This window comes from Crocuta crocuta, unplaced genomic scaffold (genome assembly GCF_008692635.1).
Source record: "Crocuta crocuta isolate KB4526 unplaced genomic scaffold, BGI_CrCroc_1.0 scaffold755, whole genome shotgun sequence".
In the NCBI taxonomy this organism is placed as follows: domain Eukaryota; kingdom Metazoa; phylum Chordata; class Mammalia; order Carnivora; family Hyaenidae; genus Crocuta; species Crocuta crocuta.
In genome coordinates, this window is record NW_027531305.1 from 352,560 (window position 1) to 369,685 (window position 17,126).

The 17,126-nt window shown below is 50.7% G+C and overlaps 2 protein-coding genes across 3 annotated transcripts; one reads left to right on the forward strand and one right to left on the reverse strand.

The window, feature by feature from the left end:
- Positions 1-1,180: 1,180 nt before the first annotated feature.
- OR7C2 (olfactory receptor family 7 subfamily C member 2) lies at positions 1,181-2,131 on the forward strand. The gene has a single exon (XM_077771594.1). The coding sequence runs from the start codon at positions 1,181-1,183 to the stop codon at positions 2,129-2,131; it is 951 nt and encodes a 316-aa protein (XP_077627720.1).
- A 2,405-nt stretch (positions 2,132-4,536) lies between these two features.
- Positions 4,537-15,485, reverse strand: SLC1A6 (solute carrier family 1 member 6). 2 transcript variants are annotated; one of them, XM_077771599.1, is made up of 9 exons: positions 15,281-15,485; positions 14,959-15,096; positions 13,269-13,473; positions 12,452-12,494; positions 11,576-11,919; positions 8,363-8,596; positions 6,984-7,178; positions 5,853-5,987; positions 4,537-5,057 (listed from the first exon to the last, which is right to left on the reverse strand). In XM_077771599.1, the coding sequence occupies exons 1-9, from the start codon at positions 15,483-15,485 to the stop codon at positions 4,862-4,864; spliced, it is 1,695 nt and encodes a 564-aa protein (XP_077627725.1). In that variant the 3' UTR covers positions 4,537-4,861. The 2 variants fall into 2 exon arrangements, with proteins under 2 accessions (XP_077627725.1, XP_077627726.1); XM_077771600.1 differs by lacking the exons at positions 4,537-5,057; positions 5,853-5,987; positions 6,984-7,178; positions 8,363-8,596; positions 13,269-13,473 and having other exon boundaries at positions 11,823-11,919.
- Positions 15,486-17,126: the final 1,641 nt, after the last annotated feature.

Here is a 17,126-nt window from a genome sequence, read left to right on the forward strand (position 1 = left end):
ATCATGGCGGGGGGGCGGGGGGCGGGAAGAGAACAGCAAACCAAGGAGCAGACTTTTAACTAAACAGAACACACTGATGGTTTAATAAAGGGAAGGTGGGGTGAGGATTAGGTGAAACAGGTAATGAGAATTGAAGAATGCACTTGTGGGCGGCCTGGGTGGCTCAGTCGGTTAAGCATCCGACTTCAGTTCAGGTCATGATCTCACAGTTCGTGGGTTCGAGCCCTGCGTCGGGGCTAGCTCAGAGCCTGGAGCTTGTCTTTGGATTCTGTGTCTCCCTCTTTCTCTGACCCTCCCCTGCTCACGGTGTTTCTATCTCTCTCTCAAAAATAAATAAAATATTTTTTTAAAAAAGAATGCACTTCTGATGAGAACTGAATAGTGTATAGAATTGTCGAATCACTATATTGTACACCTGAAACTAATGTAACATTGTACGTTTATTATACTGGAATTTAAAAAAATAATTTAAAAATGTTAAATCAATAACTAAGAAACTCTAGAACACTATATTTATAAATTTAATGTTGTTGAATTTATATTTGGATATTGATAATACAAATGAATCATAAATGATGATTAATGAGAATAATATTGGTTATTATTTTTTTATTAGAAGGAGCACCCAAGGTCCAGAGGATCTAAGAGATAGAAATCACAGAAAGGCAGCACAATGCAAGAACCTCTTGAAGGTTGGATGACCTGCCTGGAGTTAGGGAATTCCCTATTCCCCCAAGCACCGAGCAGAGATTGCACCAGGGATGACTGCTGAGGGATGTGGGCAAGCACTAGAGCGGTGCTCCCCAAAATCGGAGCTGCATCAGACTGCCCAGGAGGACTTATCAAGGCGCAGAGTGCTGGCCTCACACCCAGAGCATCTGACTCAGTAGGGTCAGGTGGACCTGAAAATATGCATTTCTAACAGGTTCCCATGTGATGCTGAGGGTGCTGTGCCAGGACCACAGTTTGAGAACCACTGATCTTAGAGACAATCTTTCCAGGGGGCAGTGGGAACCACAATTTGTCAGCACAGAAAGCCAATCCTTAGCCAAAACAAATGACTTCATGGTTCCCCTGGGTTTGGATTAAGGGTATTTTGGTCATTCCGGGGAATGCTTATTTGGAGTGAATTTTGTGTTGCTTTTCCTTTTTTCTCTTTCTGGACAAAGCCAGTAGCCCCATGGAAAGAGGAAACCAAACAGGAGCTGGACACTTTCTCCTCCTGGGATTCACAGAGCAGCCAGGCCTGCAGCCTTTCTTCTTTGGGCTGTTTCTGTCCCTGTACCTGGTCACGTTCACTGGGAACCTGCTCATCATCCTGGCCATCATCTCAGACTCCCACCTCCACACGCCCATGTACTTCTTCCTTTCCAACCTGTCCTTTTCAGACATCTGCTTCACCTCTACCACCGTCCCGAAGATGCTGTGGAACATCCAGATGCAGAGCAAGGTCATAACATACGAAGGATGCCTCAGCCAGATTTTTTTTTTCATTGTGTTTGGATGCCTGGACAATTTACTCCTGACCGTAATGGCCTATGACCGCTTCGTGGCCATCTGCCACCCCCTGCACTACATGGTCATCATGAACCCCCAGCTCTGTAGGCTGCTGGCCCTGGGGTCCTGGTGCCTCAGTATCATGGGCTCCCTGCTCGAGACCTTGACCTTTTTGAGGCTGTCCTTCTGCACACACATGGAAATCCCACACTTCTTTTGTGATCTTCCTGAAGTCCTGAAGCTTGCCTGTTCTGACACCCTCATCAATAACATAGTGGTGTATCTTGTGACTGTTGTCCTAGGTGTTTTTCCTCTCTCTGGGATCCTCTTTTCTTATTCTCAGATTTTCTCCTCCATCCTAAAAATTTCATCAGCCAGGGGCAAGTACAAAGCCTTTTCCACGTGTGGGTCTCACCTCTCGGTGGTCTCCTTGTTCTATGGGACAGGCCTTGGGGTCTACCTCAGTTCTGCAGCGACTTCATCCTCTAGGTCAAGTCTGGTGGCCTCGGTGATGTACACGATTGTCACACCCATGCTGAACCCCTTCATTTACAGTCTGAGAAACAGAGACATAAAGAGGGCCCTAGGGCAACTCCTTAGCAGACTGGTGCCTCTCAGTTTTGGGGGACCATAATGGGATTCTCATGAGTTACTGGTCACATGATCCCAAGGACCAGAAATCTTAGTTTCCTTTGTGCATTATTTTAAAAATTTTTTACTATGCCTTGTGGTTTATCTACACAATGGAATATTACATGGCAATGGGAAAGAATGAAATCTGGCCATTTGTAGCAATGCGGATGGAACTCGAGGGTGTTACACTGAGTGAAAGAAGTCAGGCAGAGAAGGACAGATACCACATGTTTTCACTCATATGTTGAATAGGAGAAACTTAACAGAGGACCATGAGGGAGGGGAAGGGGAAAAAAATAGTTAAGGAGAGGGAGGGCGGCAAACCATAAGAGATTCTTAAATACTGAGAACAAATGGAGGGTTGATGGGGTGAGGGAGAGGGGAAGGGGGGTGATGGGCATGGAGGAGGGCACTTGTTGGGATGAGCACGGGGTGTTATATGGAAACCAACTTGACAATAAACTATAATAAATAAAATAAATAAATAAATCTAAAAAACTTTTTGATGTTTATTTTTGAGAGAGAGATGGAGTGTGCATGCATGCAACTGGGGGAGGGGCAGAGAGAGGGGCAGAGGATCCCAAGGAGGTTCTGTGCTGACCGCAGAGACCCCACACACAGGGCTTGAACACACAAACTGTGAGATCATGACCTGAGCCAAAGTCGGATGCTTAACCGACTGAGCCCTCCAGGCGCCCCCTCTGCGCAATATTTTTATTTTGCCTCATTTTATGTTTTAGAGCAAAACTTTCCTTGTTTCTTCCCTGCCCTCTATTTTTCTGCAGGTTATGTCCTGGATTCCTTTGTTCATCTTGCAACCAGTCGCTTTAACTTTACATGAAGAGAACCTACTATTTTCTCAGCTATCTTCAGTCATGGTCTGGATTTCTTGAGAAAAAAAATCAAATCCCATGTGTTCAATATCTATCTTCAAAGTGATGGGAGACGTGTGCCTGTTTTGGAAATGTTGCCTGCAAACATTTGGAGAGCTGTTTTCTGAGGTTACGTGAATAGAATCAAGTCAAAGGCACACTTCCAAAACTAGGGGCCAATAGATGTCTGTTGTTTCGCCACCCCGTCTGTGGCACTGTCATGGCGGCCCTAGCAAACTATTACACCTGCTCCCAAGAGGAGTTTTCTGCAGATAACAGACCACTGACCGGGGACCAGAGGCAGAAATTCCGGTTTGAGACTGGGCACCCAGGCAACGTTCCCCAGGATCAACTGTGGAGTAGGGCACTTTCTAAGCTTCTCGCCTTTGCATGGACTTTTTTGGTTTCTGACACAAATGTTACCATGGTGACTGCAAATAGATTAAAGAATTCTGGATCTCTACTTCCAAGTTTTCTCAAGTACACATGCCCAAGGGTTCTCTTTGGATCCTAGAGAATGGGGCAGGGTGCATCCCCAAAACATGCCTGTGCTTGAATGTTTCTTCCCCCTTTGAGAGACGTAGGGGCTCAAGTGAAGCTTAATTTGATTCAGGAAAAAAAGAATGTTGTATTTCCCGGACAAAAGGGTCATAGAGTTGAATGATGTCCACGACATCTGGAATCGTGTTACTGTCTTGTGTTTTCCCCCAAGGTTTTATTAAAGTCTCATTTAACGTCCCACCCGGTTTATTCGGCTGCAGAAAAATAATGTTAAGTGACCAACATCCACCCTTGTGCGCTAAGGAGACACAGAGCTTCCTGAGGCCAGCATGGGGGCGCCTGAGACAACTGATTTCAGGGGTCAGTAGTCTGGACTACAAGATGCATGGACTCCTCCCCACGAGAAGCTGCTTCCTCTCTTCCCAGCCATGGGCGTATGAAGTAAAGAGTTAACTCGGAAGGCTTCAGGGAGCTCAAAGCCTGCACATTCCAGAGAAAGGACTTGCCCTTGACTGGCTCCTCGGAAATAACCCCTGAGCCCTTGGAATCCCCTGCCTCATAAAAGCATCTTTGTATATCTGGGATCTTGAGTCATGCCAGGTGGTCCAGGCTGACTGTGTCATTTATGGTGAATGCCTGTTGTTGTTCATCTGAGGCCCTGGGCAATGCTATATTCATTTGACTTCTGTGAGGACCAAAGAATGAGTAGTGAAGGTCAACAGGCACCGCATGCCTACACGATGGACCCCCAATAACAGTCCTGGACACCAAGGCTCAGGTGAACTTCCTTGGCCGACACGACTTCATAGGTGCTGTCACACATCACTGCTGAGAGGATTAAGTGAGTCCCTGGGATTCCACTAAGAGGGGACAATGGGAAGCCCATGTCTGGTGACTTCTGGACTCTGCCCCAGGCAACTCTGCCCTTTGCAGATTTTCATCTGTAATCTTTCACTGCAATAAACTCTAAACGTGCGCATCAGAGCTTTTCTGAGTTCTACAAGCCCTTCTAGCAAATCATGGAAGCTTCAGGTCTTGGGGACCCCCAACACGGAGGCCATACACATTGTTTTATTATGATAAATAGTGGTTACCCCTCACCTCCTTCAATTCCACCACCCCTCAGCTTGTTCGACCCGAAGTTCACGGTCCTCCACAAGTTCTCTGCATGCGCCCAGAGAGAAATGGAGGCCTTGGACACCCTTTCGTTTCTGCTCCTGTATCTCAGTTCCCACCAAACAAGCTGGACGGAACATGTGTGTTCAGGGCACAGGCAATCGGGCAGTGGGTCTTCCCTAAGACCACCCCCTCCCCCAGCCCCCGTTCCCTCCTCTATGGGCAGCAGGGCTGGGGTCCCCTCACATGGCACTCTCGTTGCCTCCCCGACCCCTGGACGCCCCCTTCTCTTGTGCCATGAGTGACTTGTAGGGCTTCCCCAGGCTGGGGAGGGTGAGCTCCGCTTCCTGCAGCTCCAGCTCCCGCTGAGATAAATGCTCAATGACGGCTGCTCCGATAGAGTCTCCCAGAACGTTGGTCATTGTGCGAAGTCGGTCACTGTTGGGGGGGGGGCATGGAGAAGCCACTGTTATTCGAGGTCTGAAGAGCTCACGGAGGGGAGGGTGTAGCAGGGTGAGGAGGGTTCCTTGTGCCTGGGAGTTGGGGCTCGTGTCCCATCCACAACCACATAACCTCCAGCAGGTGCCTCCCCTTCCGTGTCCTCAGTTTCCCCTCCTAACAAACACAGGCTGCACCAGCTCTGACATGCTCACATTTGATCTTGGCAGTGCAATTCTTTCTTTTTAAGGATGTAAACTTCTCACAGAGAAAATTAGAGGTCGGGGGCTGAACAGCATACAGAAGGGAACCACCGTGAGTAAATCAGGCCAGATTGGAGGCTGTCTAAATGGGACTCAGGTCCTGCAAACAGCTCCCAATGGGGATGAAAGTCCAGAGTTTTTTTTTTTTTTTTTAATGTAAACCTCCTGTTTTTCAAAGTTGAGAATTCAAAATAAAACAAAACGAAAACCATTTGCAAGCCTGCTCTGTCCCATGGACCACCTTCTTGTGACTTCTACATAAAGTTGGTACAAGGGGGCTGTTCAGGCTGAGAGCGAAAGCCCCCATTGCTCGTCTCCTCCCTGCCCTACTTCCCCAAGGTTATCTCTGGGATTTGGGAACTGCGAGCTACGGCTTGGAGTACGGTCCAAGGCTTCCCTTTACTCTAAAATTCTAGAGCTCTGTGTCCTTGTGGGAATGAGGGCCCATGGGTTGGGGGTCTGGCGGGGAAAGCAGGTGGAGTGGGGGGGTGAGGGGTGAGGAGAGACAGCACCAGGGTCTGAAGAGACTCACAGGAACCAGTCCACCGCTATGATCAGCGTGATGTCCTCAGTGGGTAGGCCCACGGATGTGAGCACAATGACCATGGTGACCAGGCCCGCCTGGGGGATCCCCGCAGCCCCAACGCTGGCCGCTGTCGCCGTGATGCTGCACATGGAGAGAGAACACAGGGAGGTGGGAGGAGGGAAGGGGAAGATGAGGAAGATGGTGAAAAAGGACACAACAGAAGGGAAGAGGCGGTTCCCCGGGACATCTTAAATTAAGCTCCTGAAAATGAAAAGCAGCCTTCAATAAACGTATTCTTTCAACTCATACTTAGTGAACGTATACGACAAGCTAGAGGCCCAGTAGAAACTCCCATAGAAGAAAACCCCTGCCCAAACAGAGCTCACATTCTAGGGGGGAGGCAGGCAATGAGCAAGGCGAGTACTTAAAATACATACTAAGGCAGATGGAGGTATGGAGAAATCATTCGGTCTACGGAAGTCCAGACCATACAATTTTAAATCGAATATTCAGGGAACACTTCCCCGAAAATGTGACGCTGGAGCAAAGACCTGAACGAGGTGATAATGTTTGCTGTTATATTTATAATTACCACCTTGGGACCTCTGGGGGACGAGGCCCAGGAATCCATCATAAGAGCCTCATGTTACCAGGATGCACCAGCCGTACTTTGGAAAATACTGGGCAAAGGGATGTCCCACAACAGCATGTGAAAGGAGATGGGACTGAACCATCTCACCAGCTCCTGACAACTTCAGTTGGCCTGGGAGACTGAGCTCATCCTACATCCCCCTGCCTCCAACATTCAAAGCCTCCCTTGACCTCAAGCTGAGGTGCCCTCCACCCCCAGCCGAGCTAACGACTTTTTTTTTTTTTAATTTTCCAATGTTTATTTACTTTTGAGAGAGACAGAGTGTGAGAAGGAGGAGCAGAGACAGGGGGAGGCACAGAATCTGAAGCAGGCTCCAGGCTCTGAGCTGTCAGCACAGAGCCTGATGCGGGGCTTGAACCCATGGACCACGAGATCATGACATGAGCCAAAGTCGGATGCTTAACTGACTGAGCCACCCAGGCGCCCCCAAGCTAATGACTTTTGAGGCCTCACCTGCTGGCAGATCCCACCCAAGACCGCCTCACCTGATAGTGGTGATCTGGCCCAGGTTGAGCTCATAGTTGTTGACTTGGGCGATGAAGATGGCGGCCAGGGCCTCGTACAGGGCGGTCCCGTCCATGTTGACGGTGGCCCCCACAGGCAGCACGAACCTGGTGATGCGTCGGTCCACACCCAGGCCCTCCTCCAGGCAGCGGAAGGTGATGGGCAGCGTGGCAGAGCTAGGAGAGAGAGCCCTGGAGGCTGAGAACAGGGGGTGGCAGGGAGGGGCTGGGGCCGCAATGAGCCAAAGGAGAGATTCTGCTGGGAACGCTAAGAGACCACGTGGGAGCCGGAGCAAGGGAAGGATGGCAAGTGGATAACATTTCAGAGGCTGAAAACTGCATAGGGAAGAGGGATTCCTCATGTTAACAGAAGCACACAGCAAAGGCGGCCCCCTAGGGTGAAGGGCTCTGGACCCGCTTAAAGCCAGTAGCTTAAGGCTGATTACCAGGCACATGTTTGTGCCACGACTGAACTTTTTCCACTCCCAAAAAAGAGAAGATTAAGGGTCGGCTGACCTCCCACACCACATGCTCAAGATTGAGAAAGAGGTGTTACAGGGACCCCTAGGCCCCCACTCCTGCAGCTCAGGGGGCAACCTCAGCTACACTGACCCTCCTGGCCTCTCCCTCCACCACTCCCCAGGGGAGAAAGAGGAACCTAATTGATTAGGGAGTTCAGTTGAAGGAGTGGGCATCTCGCTTCGCCGTCCGCAAAACATGTGCTCTGCCTGGTCAGCTTGACGCCATGCAGTGAGAAACCAGGACCCACAGAAAAGGCCTTTGGGGATCCAGCCCCGTGATGACCAGGTTGAGTTTAATTCTGGGCTACGATGGCACCAATCCTATTGGCCACAGATCAAATCTCCAGGCAGCGTTATGAGCAATAAAGATGATACCATTCTTCCAGCTGGTCGGCTCTTGTGATCCTTCTCAAACTGTCTTGGATTTAGATGATGGGGAAAAGGGAAGCTCTTTATTAATCCCCCCAAATCACAAGAAAAGCTGATGGAGGCCAAGAGGCTCTCAGACACTATCTTGGGGGGGAAATGAAACTCTCTAAACTAGAAATTGACTGAGAACATGGAGCACATTGGAAGCTTGGTCTTAACCCCCAAATCGGCAGCTAGTTCTCCTCCATATAAAACAGAGAAATGGACAAGGAGGAAAGGAGGTCAGGAGAACGAGCCCGGGACAAAGATCAGCACTCAGGTGTCGACCGACCTGGAAACCTGCAGGAGCTGCTGACATTAGTGCACAGCTCAGACGGGGTTCAGTAGGGGGCGGAGAAGGGCAGGACCCTTAGGAGAGCATGTGAACAGTGAGCCTCGTAGAAGTACCAGGGGTGGGGGATGAGGCCGTACCTGGAAGACGTGCCCATGGCAGTGATGAGGGCCTGCAGCATGCCCCCGATGAAGGGGAAGGGGTTCCGGTGGGTGATGAGGAAGTAGATGAGGGGCAGGACACCACCAGCATGGAGGAACAAGCCTACGATGACGGTCAGGGTGTACATGCCCAGCTGACCCCCCAGGACGGCCATGTCCTCCATCTCTAGGATCTTTCCAGCGATCAAGAACAGGATGCCCACAGGTGCGTACCTAGGCCAAGCCAGACACCCGTCAGAGCTCCCTCATGACTTCCCCTATAGCTCAGAGCTGGCATCCCCAAAGCTTTGCCCATATAAGCCCCTGGGGCCAGGTAGCGCCCACCATCCAGCCCCCTATTCCACCTCAACCTTTCCCCACACTCTGGCCAACAGGGGTGGGCCCCACGGGCACAGCCCACTTCCTCTTCCCACTCACCCAGAGCTCAAGCCCACTACAGTGGGGAAAAGTTCCCACAACTCAACTCCAGGCGATACAACCCTATGAGGTCTCTCTTACCTCCATTCCCATTCAAGTCCGTCCCCAAAGAATCGCTGTCTTTGGGACTCTTTCCCTAGACATGGCCCAGACGGTCCCTATCACCGGCCTTTGGACTTCCCTTATTCACCACCTCCAACTATTTTTGGGCGAATTGTGTAACCTCTACGCCCCATTCCCTTTCCTGTAAGTGCGTATTCCCACCCACTCACCGGCCCTGAGCTATTTCACCAGAATTTCCACGGACATCTCAAACCACGTGTCTTTTTAAATCATCTACTTATTCAACCACTCTCTTGAGTACCTGCTCTGCTCCAGTCACAAGGTCCCTGCCCCTATGGGACCCACATCTTGACGGGAAAACAAGCAGGACGCATAGAAACACCTAATTTAAAACTGCAGATGGTGACGGCCACCAAACAGAGCCCCTGAGAGAGGCTGCGTAAGCATGCGGGGTCAAGGAGGGGTGTCTTTAGACACCGACATTCATGCAGAGGCCTGAGCAATGGAAGGGGACAAATCCATCTGAGCGGGAAGCATTGCAGGCACAGTGGAAAGATCCTGAGATTGGCATGAGCTGCAAGAGCACAAGGAGTGGAGAGCACACCAGTGCGGCTGGAGCAGCGAGTGAAAGGAGACAGAAGTGAGTTCATCGGGGGCTCACTTGTACCCCCCCTTACAAACCAGCACATCTCTTAGTCTCGCAAGTTCCTGCCTCTACTGCCTTCGTCACCCATCACCAGGGTTGTTACTCCTCTGTGTTGAGAAACTGAAGTTTGCAGCTGGTTGTTCTTCCGGAAGAGGCACTTGAGGGGGTAGGGACCTCCTGGGAAACTGGTACCATAGCTTGGGTCAGAAACGGGGGGACTCACACGGAGGCTCTGGGAAGGAGGATACTGGGCACTGGTCCGGCCACATGTGTATTCCCCTGGGCTCGGCTAAGCTCAGGGGGACAGCTCGAAAACTCGAGGGTGCCGAGGTGTCTCCCAGCCTGGACCTACCTCTGTGTCTGCTCCATGAACGCCCTTCCCAATCTCCCCGTCTTCGTCCTTCCTCCTGGATCCCGCACAGAACACCTCACCTCTAGGTCAACTGCACAGGGCTTCTTACCGTGTACACTCAGCCACCCGGGACATTGAGATATTTGACCCAAACCTGCCAACGACACCACTTTAAATTTACGGCTTCCAATTCAGGGAAGCCTACAGTCTCATTGGTCTTCTTGGTCACCCTTGAGAAGCTCACCCTTCGTGGCTTTTCCAGGCTTTAACCTTGGCCTCTAGCCCCTTACACAGCTTTCTAGTTCTTGGGGATTATGTACAAAGTCTTCCCCAGTTTGGGACTAGACAGTCTTGTTAATATCTTTTTATTGTAATTTTATTTCTTTATTTTTGAGAGAGGCAGAGAGAATGGGGGAGGGGCAGAGAGAGAGGGAGAATAAGCCCAAGCAGGCTCCGCGCTGTCAGCACAGAGCCCGACACAGGGCTCAAACCCACGAATTGTGGGATCATGACCTGAGCCGAAGTCAAGAGTTGGACGCTCAAGTCACTGAGCCGGCCAGGTGCCCCGGTCTTGTAACATCTTGCACGGCCACTCCCACCTCACCCTGGGCTCCCACCTCTCTGAACTCCCCACCATTCTCTCGCAGGCTTCGCTTGTTCTCTTCCCTCTGCTTGAAGGGCCTCTTCCCTCTTTCTGTCCCGTTGAATTCCCACCTACCTTTCAAGACCCAACTAAGAGGTGACCTTTTCTATGACTCCCTCCTCACCTTCCCAAACAGAGTCCACTACCTATCCGTCCATTGGCTGCTCATTTCTCCACCTTCCCCAACGCTTTTTAAACATCCCTTTACTGTAGGACCTTCCAGCGTGAATCACATTTATCTAGTACGTGGCTATCTCGTCCAAGACTTCACGACTGAATTCAATGGATCTCTGTATTCTAGAGTTCAAGATTGAATTAGCCTGGGAAAATGTCGGCTCAATGAATGAAGGAATTGGTGAAGGAATGGAGACATGTAAAGGATGAATGAATGTATGCATGTATCGATTAAGGAATAATTAGCAAGTGGATAAAGGAGTAAGAAAATAAGCAAATGAGGGGCGCCTGGGCGGCTTAGTCGGTTAAGCGTCCGACTTTCGCTTAGGTCATGATCTCGCGGTTCGTGGGTTCGAGCCCTGCGTCGGGCTCTGTGCTGACTGCCAGCTCAGAGCCTGGAGCCTGTTTCAGCCTGTGACTCCCTCTCTCTCTGACCCTCCCCTGCTCACGCTGTCTCTCTCTCTCTCCTAGAAATAAATAAAAAATATTTAAAAAAAAAGAAAAGAAGCAAATGAGACACAAACGAAGGGGTGAGTGAATGAATGAGGGCATTACGTGAACAGATGAACGAATGCAGAGTTTACTTGAATGAGTCAATGGGAGGATAACAAATGCAGAGATGAATGAGCAGGCCAAAGAATGAGCTCAAACAAATACATAGTGGAGCGAGTCAATAAGTAAATGAATCAGCCAATGGTTTCATTAATGTGTGGATGAGTCCACAAGTGAATTTACGAGTGAACGTATGAATAAATTCCCCAATACCTATATGAATGATTTTGGCCAAATGGCCCCAATGGCCCCTTGAAGAACGGCCCCACAACCTGACTTCCCAGCCCCAGCTCCACCCTTCCCGCATGCTGTCACCTGCTCACGCTGTCACACCCCAGCACTCACCAGATAATGATGCCCACCATCCTCATAATAGCCTCATTGAGGCTGTCGAAGAAATCCCGGAGGACTCGGCCCTTGTGTTTCATGCCACCGATGACCAGCCCAAAGGCCACAGAGAAGACCACAAGGCCCAGGGCATTGATGCCATTGGCTGAGCCAGGCACAGGCACAGTCTCCTCGAAGCTCAGCACTTCCTGCAGGGTGCCCAAGGCCCATGTGACATTTTCCAGGAGGCTGGTTCCGTTGTCCATCGAGGATGGGGGAGGCATGGAGGTGCCCGGCTCAGATCCATTCTCTGTCCTCACTATGGTCCTGGTTACCAACCTCGTACTGTACTGCGTCTTGAACTGAAACATGGAGAGATGGGGGCCAAAATCGATTCATCAGAACCTCCTGGAGAAATTTACTGAGAACACCAGTTCCTGGTTGCCACACCCTGGAGAGTCTTATTCAGTGGATCTGAGTGAGTAAATGAATTACTTGACCAATGCATAGAAGACCAAAAGAGCACAAGAATGGAAAAATGAACAACCAATGCATAGATTCTGCATTTTTCAAAGCTCCCCAGTCAAACAGTTCAGGGGGCCTCTCTCCTCAACCATGTATGGTGAGACACATTGGCTCCTCCTCCAGAACCATCCCCAGGCAGCTCTTGGCCTAAGTCCTTTTCCATAAGCCTCCCTTGATCATCCCACCAATGGGAGGTACATTCTTTCTCCCAGACTCTTCCAAAAGGCCCTGCTCATTGCTCTGTTAGGCCCTTCTTCCCATCCCTCACTCCGGGACCATTCACTCGGCAGCAAGCACCCCGCCCCCACCCCCCACCAACCACTCCGACCCTCCAAACCTCCTTGAACAAACTGTGTACTTCCCCCTGACCTGTTTGAAGCAGGCCTCCACAAGGTTGGGCGGAAACATATTTCTGCAGAAAAACATCAGAGGAAGGGAGGTGGTTAGACCTTGGGAAGGAGCCTAGGGTAATAATAGTAAGAGTAACAGCAACAATAATAACGGCAGCCAACATGTGAATGCTTACTCTAGGCCAAGTGCTGAGCTAAGTGCCTTACCTACATGATCTACACACTACAATAATGCTAGAAGTGAGCACTAGTGATGTCCCTGTTTTATGCACAAAGAAACCAAATCACAGAGAATTTATGGAAGTTGCCCAAAGCCACACAGCTCCTCAGAGGTGCAGATGGACCTCAAATCCAGGTCTCTCCGAGCCCTTCAGTGGGGAGGAGAAATTCCCTACTGAGCCACCTTGGGGATTTCAATTCATACACATGTGCCAGTGATGCCTCAAGAAACACAGACAACTTGTGGAATTCCCCCAAGTCAGTGACCAGAGGAGAACCATGGTGAGCCTTGAATCTGGCTGTCAAAAGCTTGCTTCTCTAAGAGAATCAATCATCCTCCAATGGAGCTTGGGAACCCCAGGCACCAGCTATTCTGAGCCTGTCTCAACGTGCAGCTATAGCCTCCCGAGCTAAGGGCAAAAAGGTCATACCCTAGGAGTCACCTACTCTCAGAGCATTTGTGCAAGACTCCAGGGCAGAGAGCAGGTACCAATAGTCTAGGTTCAACTTGGGTGTTGCATTTCCAGGCTGACTCAGCCTGTCCCACTTGCCCCTCCTTGAGTATGGTTTGTTGCTTCTAGGGCTAGAGTTCCCATCAAAATTAGAAAGGACGTCACCTGACCAGGTCCATGAAGGCATCTGCTGTGGGGATGGTCTCAATGCGGCCCTCACGGTGCAGCCCCTCCTTGGAGCCCTTCCCAGGATGGATGATGGTGACCATGAGGATGCCAATGAAGACAGCAATGACCGTGGTCACCATGTAGTACACAGCTGCTCGCATCCCCATCCGGCCTGTTGCCTTGTTATCCAGGGACGCCATACCTGGAGGACAGGGGGGACAGCCCTTAGCAGCCTCATCAGCACCCCACCACCCACTCGCCCATCCATCAGCTCATCTTTCCTCATACCACCAGCTCAACAAGCATCCCACCAGGCTTCTCCTCCTTCTGCGCCCCCAGCCCAGCACCCACACCACCATCTTTCGACCCACTCATCCTTCTTCAACCCCATTCCATTTTCCATGTACACCTTCCACCCCATCCTTTATCCCAAGCACCACATCACCAACCTTCCCTTTTCAACCCCCACACCGTCCTCCGTTTGTCCCTATGTTGTACCATGACTTCACTGTCATTCCACTCATCATCCTGCTATGGACCCCAAGATTATACTTCCCTCCAGCTCACCTCACTGTACACTACCTGCAAGAGATACTTCTTTTGGTGCCCCTTCCAAATGGCCTTTACCGGCCTAATGCACCTGTCGAACTTCAGCTGCTGCGTGTGTGAGCTGCTCACAGTGTGTGCTGCCCCCTTCTCTTGAGAGCTGCTCTCAGCAGAACAAAAGCTGCCTTGCCCAGAAACACCCCATGGAAGGTCTAAAGCCAAAGACGGCCTGGAACTGGGATTCAAAAAGCCAGTTCCTTTGACTCAGGTGGGGGCAGAGTTGAGAAGAACAATTCTTAGCATTACTCTTGTTCCACAGCTACTCGTGGGATAAGGCTGAGAGGCCAACCTTCTTCTGAACCCACATCTCTGCCTAGGTTCTTTCCCTGCCCCGTCTTGCTTCCCTCTCTCACTCATGGGTCTCTCTTGAATGCCATCTCTCGATCAGTCGCTTGTGCAAATATCCCCATCTTAGGCTCTGCTTCTGGGAAACCCAACCCAAGAAACCATTCTTTCATGCCTCCATGTTCATCCTGATCAAGTCTGGTGGTTGGCAATCAACCACCTGAGTTTGTTTTTGCAAATAAAGTTTTATTGGAACACAACCATACCCATTTGATTATATTTGAGTGTGCAGCTGCTCCCTTAACACAACTGAGTAGTTGTGACAGAGATCGTATGCCCGCCAATGCTGAAAATGTTCACTCTCTGGCCCTTTGCAGAAAAATGTGCCGACTTCTGCATAACCCATCCATATTTCTACCCCAGCCCCCACCCACCATCCCGCCCCTTCATCTCAAACACCTTTACCCACATCCCACTCCTTGACCATCCATGCCATGCTACCTTCCCTGGCTGCCCCCCTGAATGATGCTGAGCCCCTGGCAGGCTGGTGTTTTACCTCCATGGAAAAGTAGAGTAAAGTTACTGAGATAAGTGGCATAGGTCATATTGGGTCTGGAATCTGAGTCTGATGAAGATCTGGGCTTTGGCCAAGAAGTGGGGGCTAGGCGCAGGCTTTGTGTTCAAGGTCCTGAGGTAGGGAGGTGAACTCATGCTTGGGGATGGCTTTGGCTCCAGGTTTGAGCCGGGGCTACAGGATGGGTCTTGGGAGCCCACACTGGCCTGGGCTCTCTCTCACCTGTGACCAGGCTGGAGACAATGAGCGGCAGCACCAACATCTGCAGCATCCTCATGAGAAGCTCTCCAGGGAAAGAGAAGTACTTGATCTGTCTGTAGGTCAGCTGGTACGGGCGCAGGGCAAAGGCCAGGCTGACTCCTAGGACCAAAAGAGAGGCGCTGTGGAGTGGTTTGGGTCACTGCGCCCCATCTGCGCGAATGTGCCCTTCTGGGGAGACGCAGCGGGTGGCAGGGACGCGCGCAAGAGAGAGCCAGTCGGCGGAGTGAAGATGTGTGCGGGCAGGAGATTTCCCCGGGGTCCCCGCCCCTCCCAGCCCGCTCACCGATGACCACCGCGCTGACCGTCAGCAGGATGAAGGCGTTCCGGCGCAGGAAGCGCAGCACGTGCTCACGGGTCATGGTCTGCAGGCGCAGGCGCGTGCGCAGCGCCCTCTGCTGCAGGCTCTCTTGCAGCCGCTGCAGCCAGCCCACCCGGCCCAGCCGCTGGCCACTCTCCCGCAAGAACAGGCTGTTCCCGTGGCTGCTCATCGTCTATCTGCGGGGGACACAGGGGCCTTGCGGTGAGGGACAGGGGAAAGGGCCGAAGGAGCTGGCGAGGAACTCAGAGAGAATCCAGACACCGGGGCAGAGGCAATGCCCACCCATTGGGAGGTGCCCATCCTGAGACTCCTGAGAACACTGCCTGGGGTTCAAGGGTTACATCCAGGGAGAAAGAGGTCAAGATCTCCAGAATCGCTCCCGGACTTGGCTGGGGAGAGGCAGGATGGGAGACCACAGTGTACAGGATGTTTCTGCCATTCCCTGGCTCCAGAACACTCCTTATTTCACACCATCGCGAGGAACTGGGGGCTGTCCCAGCCCACAAACCAAACCAGCAAGCCTTTGCTGAGCGCCAATTGCATGCAGAGCCCTGGACGAGGCACCCTGGAGCTAGCCCCCCAGATAAATGTGGTTTGGTGTCTGGCCTGGAGGTGCTGACATTGGACCTTCCACAACGGCATAATTATCAGGAACCTGGCAAAAGTGAGCCCAATAAATTCAGCTGCCTTGCATGAGAGCTCAGGTGAACGAAGGAGCTGGAGGTGGGGTTCCTCAGGGAGGTAATGGTGACCTTGACCCCAGTGGCTCTGCCAGATCCATCTTTGAAGGGGACTATGATGTTCAGAGTTCTCTCTAGGATGCCAGGCACTACTTCCAAAACCACAAGTTTAGGGGCATCTGGGTGGCTCAGTGGGTTAAGCGTCCGACTTCGGCTCAGGTCATGATCTCACAGTTTGTGAGTTGGAGCCCCACGTCGGGCTCTGTGCTGACAGCTCAGAGCCTGGCACCTGCTTCAGATTCTGTGTCTCCCTCTCTCTCTGCCCTCCCTCATTTGTGCTCTGCCTCTCTCTGTCTCTCAAAAATAAATAAATGTAAAAAAAAAAAAAACCTCAAAACCAGACATTTATGTCTCCTTCGTATATGACCATATCCCTGTAACCTTACTTATTTAAATAAATATATCTCAGTGGAAACTTTAGATCATCACTTCAAATACAAATTATATTTGAACACACATTAAATGAAATGCATATAAAAATAAGAGCCTGTCTATCCTCTTACCAACTAAATACCTTACAAGTATAAGCAGCTTGGAAATGTGACTTTCATGGGCCAGGAGAACTTTTGCTTTCGTGGACTTCTTCCTCCATTAAAAAAAAAGTACAATATTAAATTGTATTTTACAACTGAATTGTTATAAAGATGAATATAGTGTTTTGGAACTAGATAAGGTTGATGATGGTTGAACACAGAATGTACTAGATGCCACTGATGCCACTTTAAAATGGTTGGGTTTCTGTTATGTGAATTTCACCTAACATCATACATTAAAACATTTTCTTTTATTAAGTGTAGTTCTTGGGGCGCCCTGGTGGCTCAGTCAGTTAGGCGTCCGACTTCAAGCTCAGATCATGATCTCACAGTCTGTGGGTTCGAGCCCCGCGTCAGGCTCTGAGCTGACAGCTGGGAGCCTGGAGCCTGCTTCAGGTTCTGTGTCTCTCTTTCTCTCTCTGCCCCTCCCTTGCTCTTGCTCTCTCTCTCTTTCTCTCTCAAAAATAAATAAAACATTTTTAAATAAAAAAATAAAGGGGCGCCTGGGTGGCTTAGTCAGTCAAGAGTCCGACTTTC

Bases quoted from the DNA above. Each gene is read 5' to 3' on its own strand.
- OR7C2 (XM_077771594.1), top strand. From the start codon at position 1,181: ATGGAAAGAGGAAACCAAACAGGAGCTGGACACTTTCTCCTCCTGGGA.
- SLC1A6 (XM_077771599.1), bottom strand. From the start codon at position 15,485: ATGAGCAGCCACGGGAACAGCCTGTTCTTGCGGGAGAGTGGCCAGCGG. The intron at 15,097-15,280 runs GTGAGCGGGCTG...TTTTGGTCCTAG, and splicing joins GGTCAGCGCGGTGGTCATCG to GAGTCAGCCTGGCCTTTGCC. The intron at 5,058-5,852 runs GTGAGTCTCTTC...CCCCCCCAACAG, and splicing joins ATAGCGGTGGACTGGTTCCT to TGACCGACTTCGCACAATGA.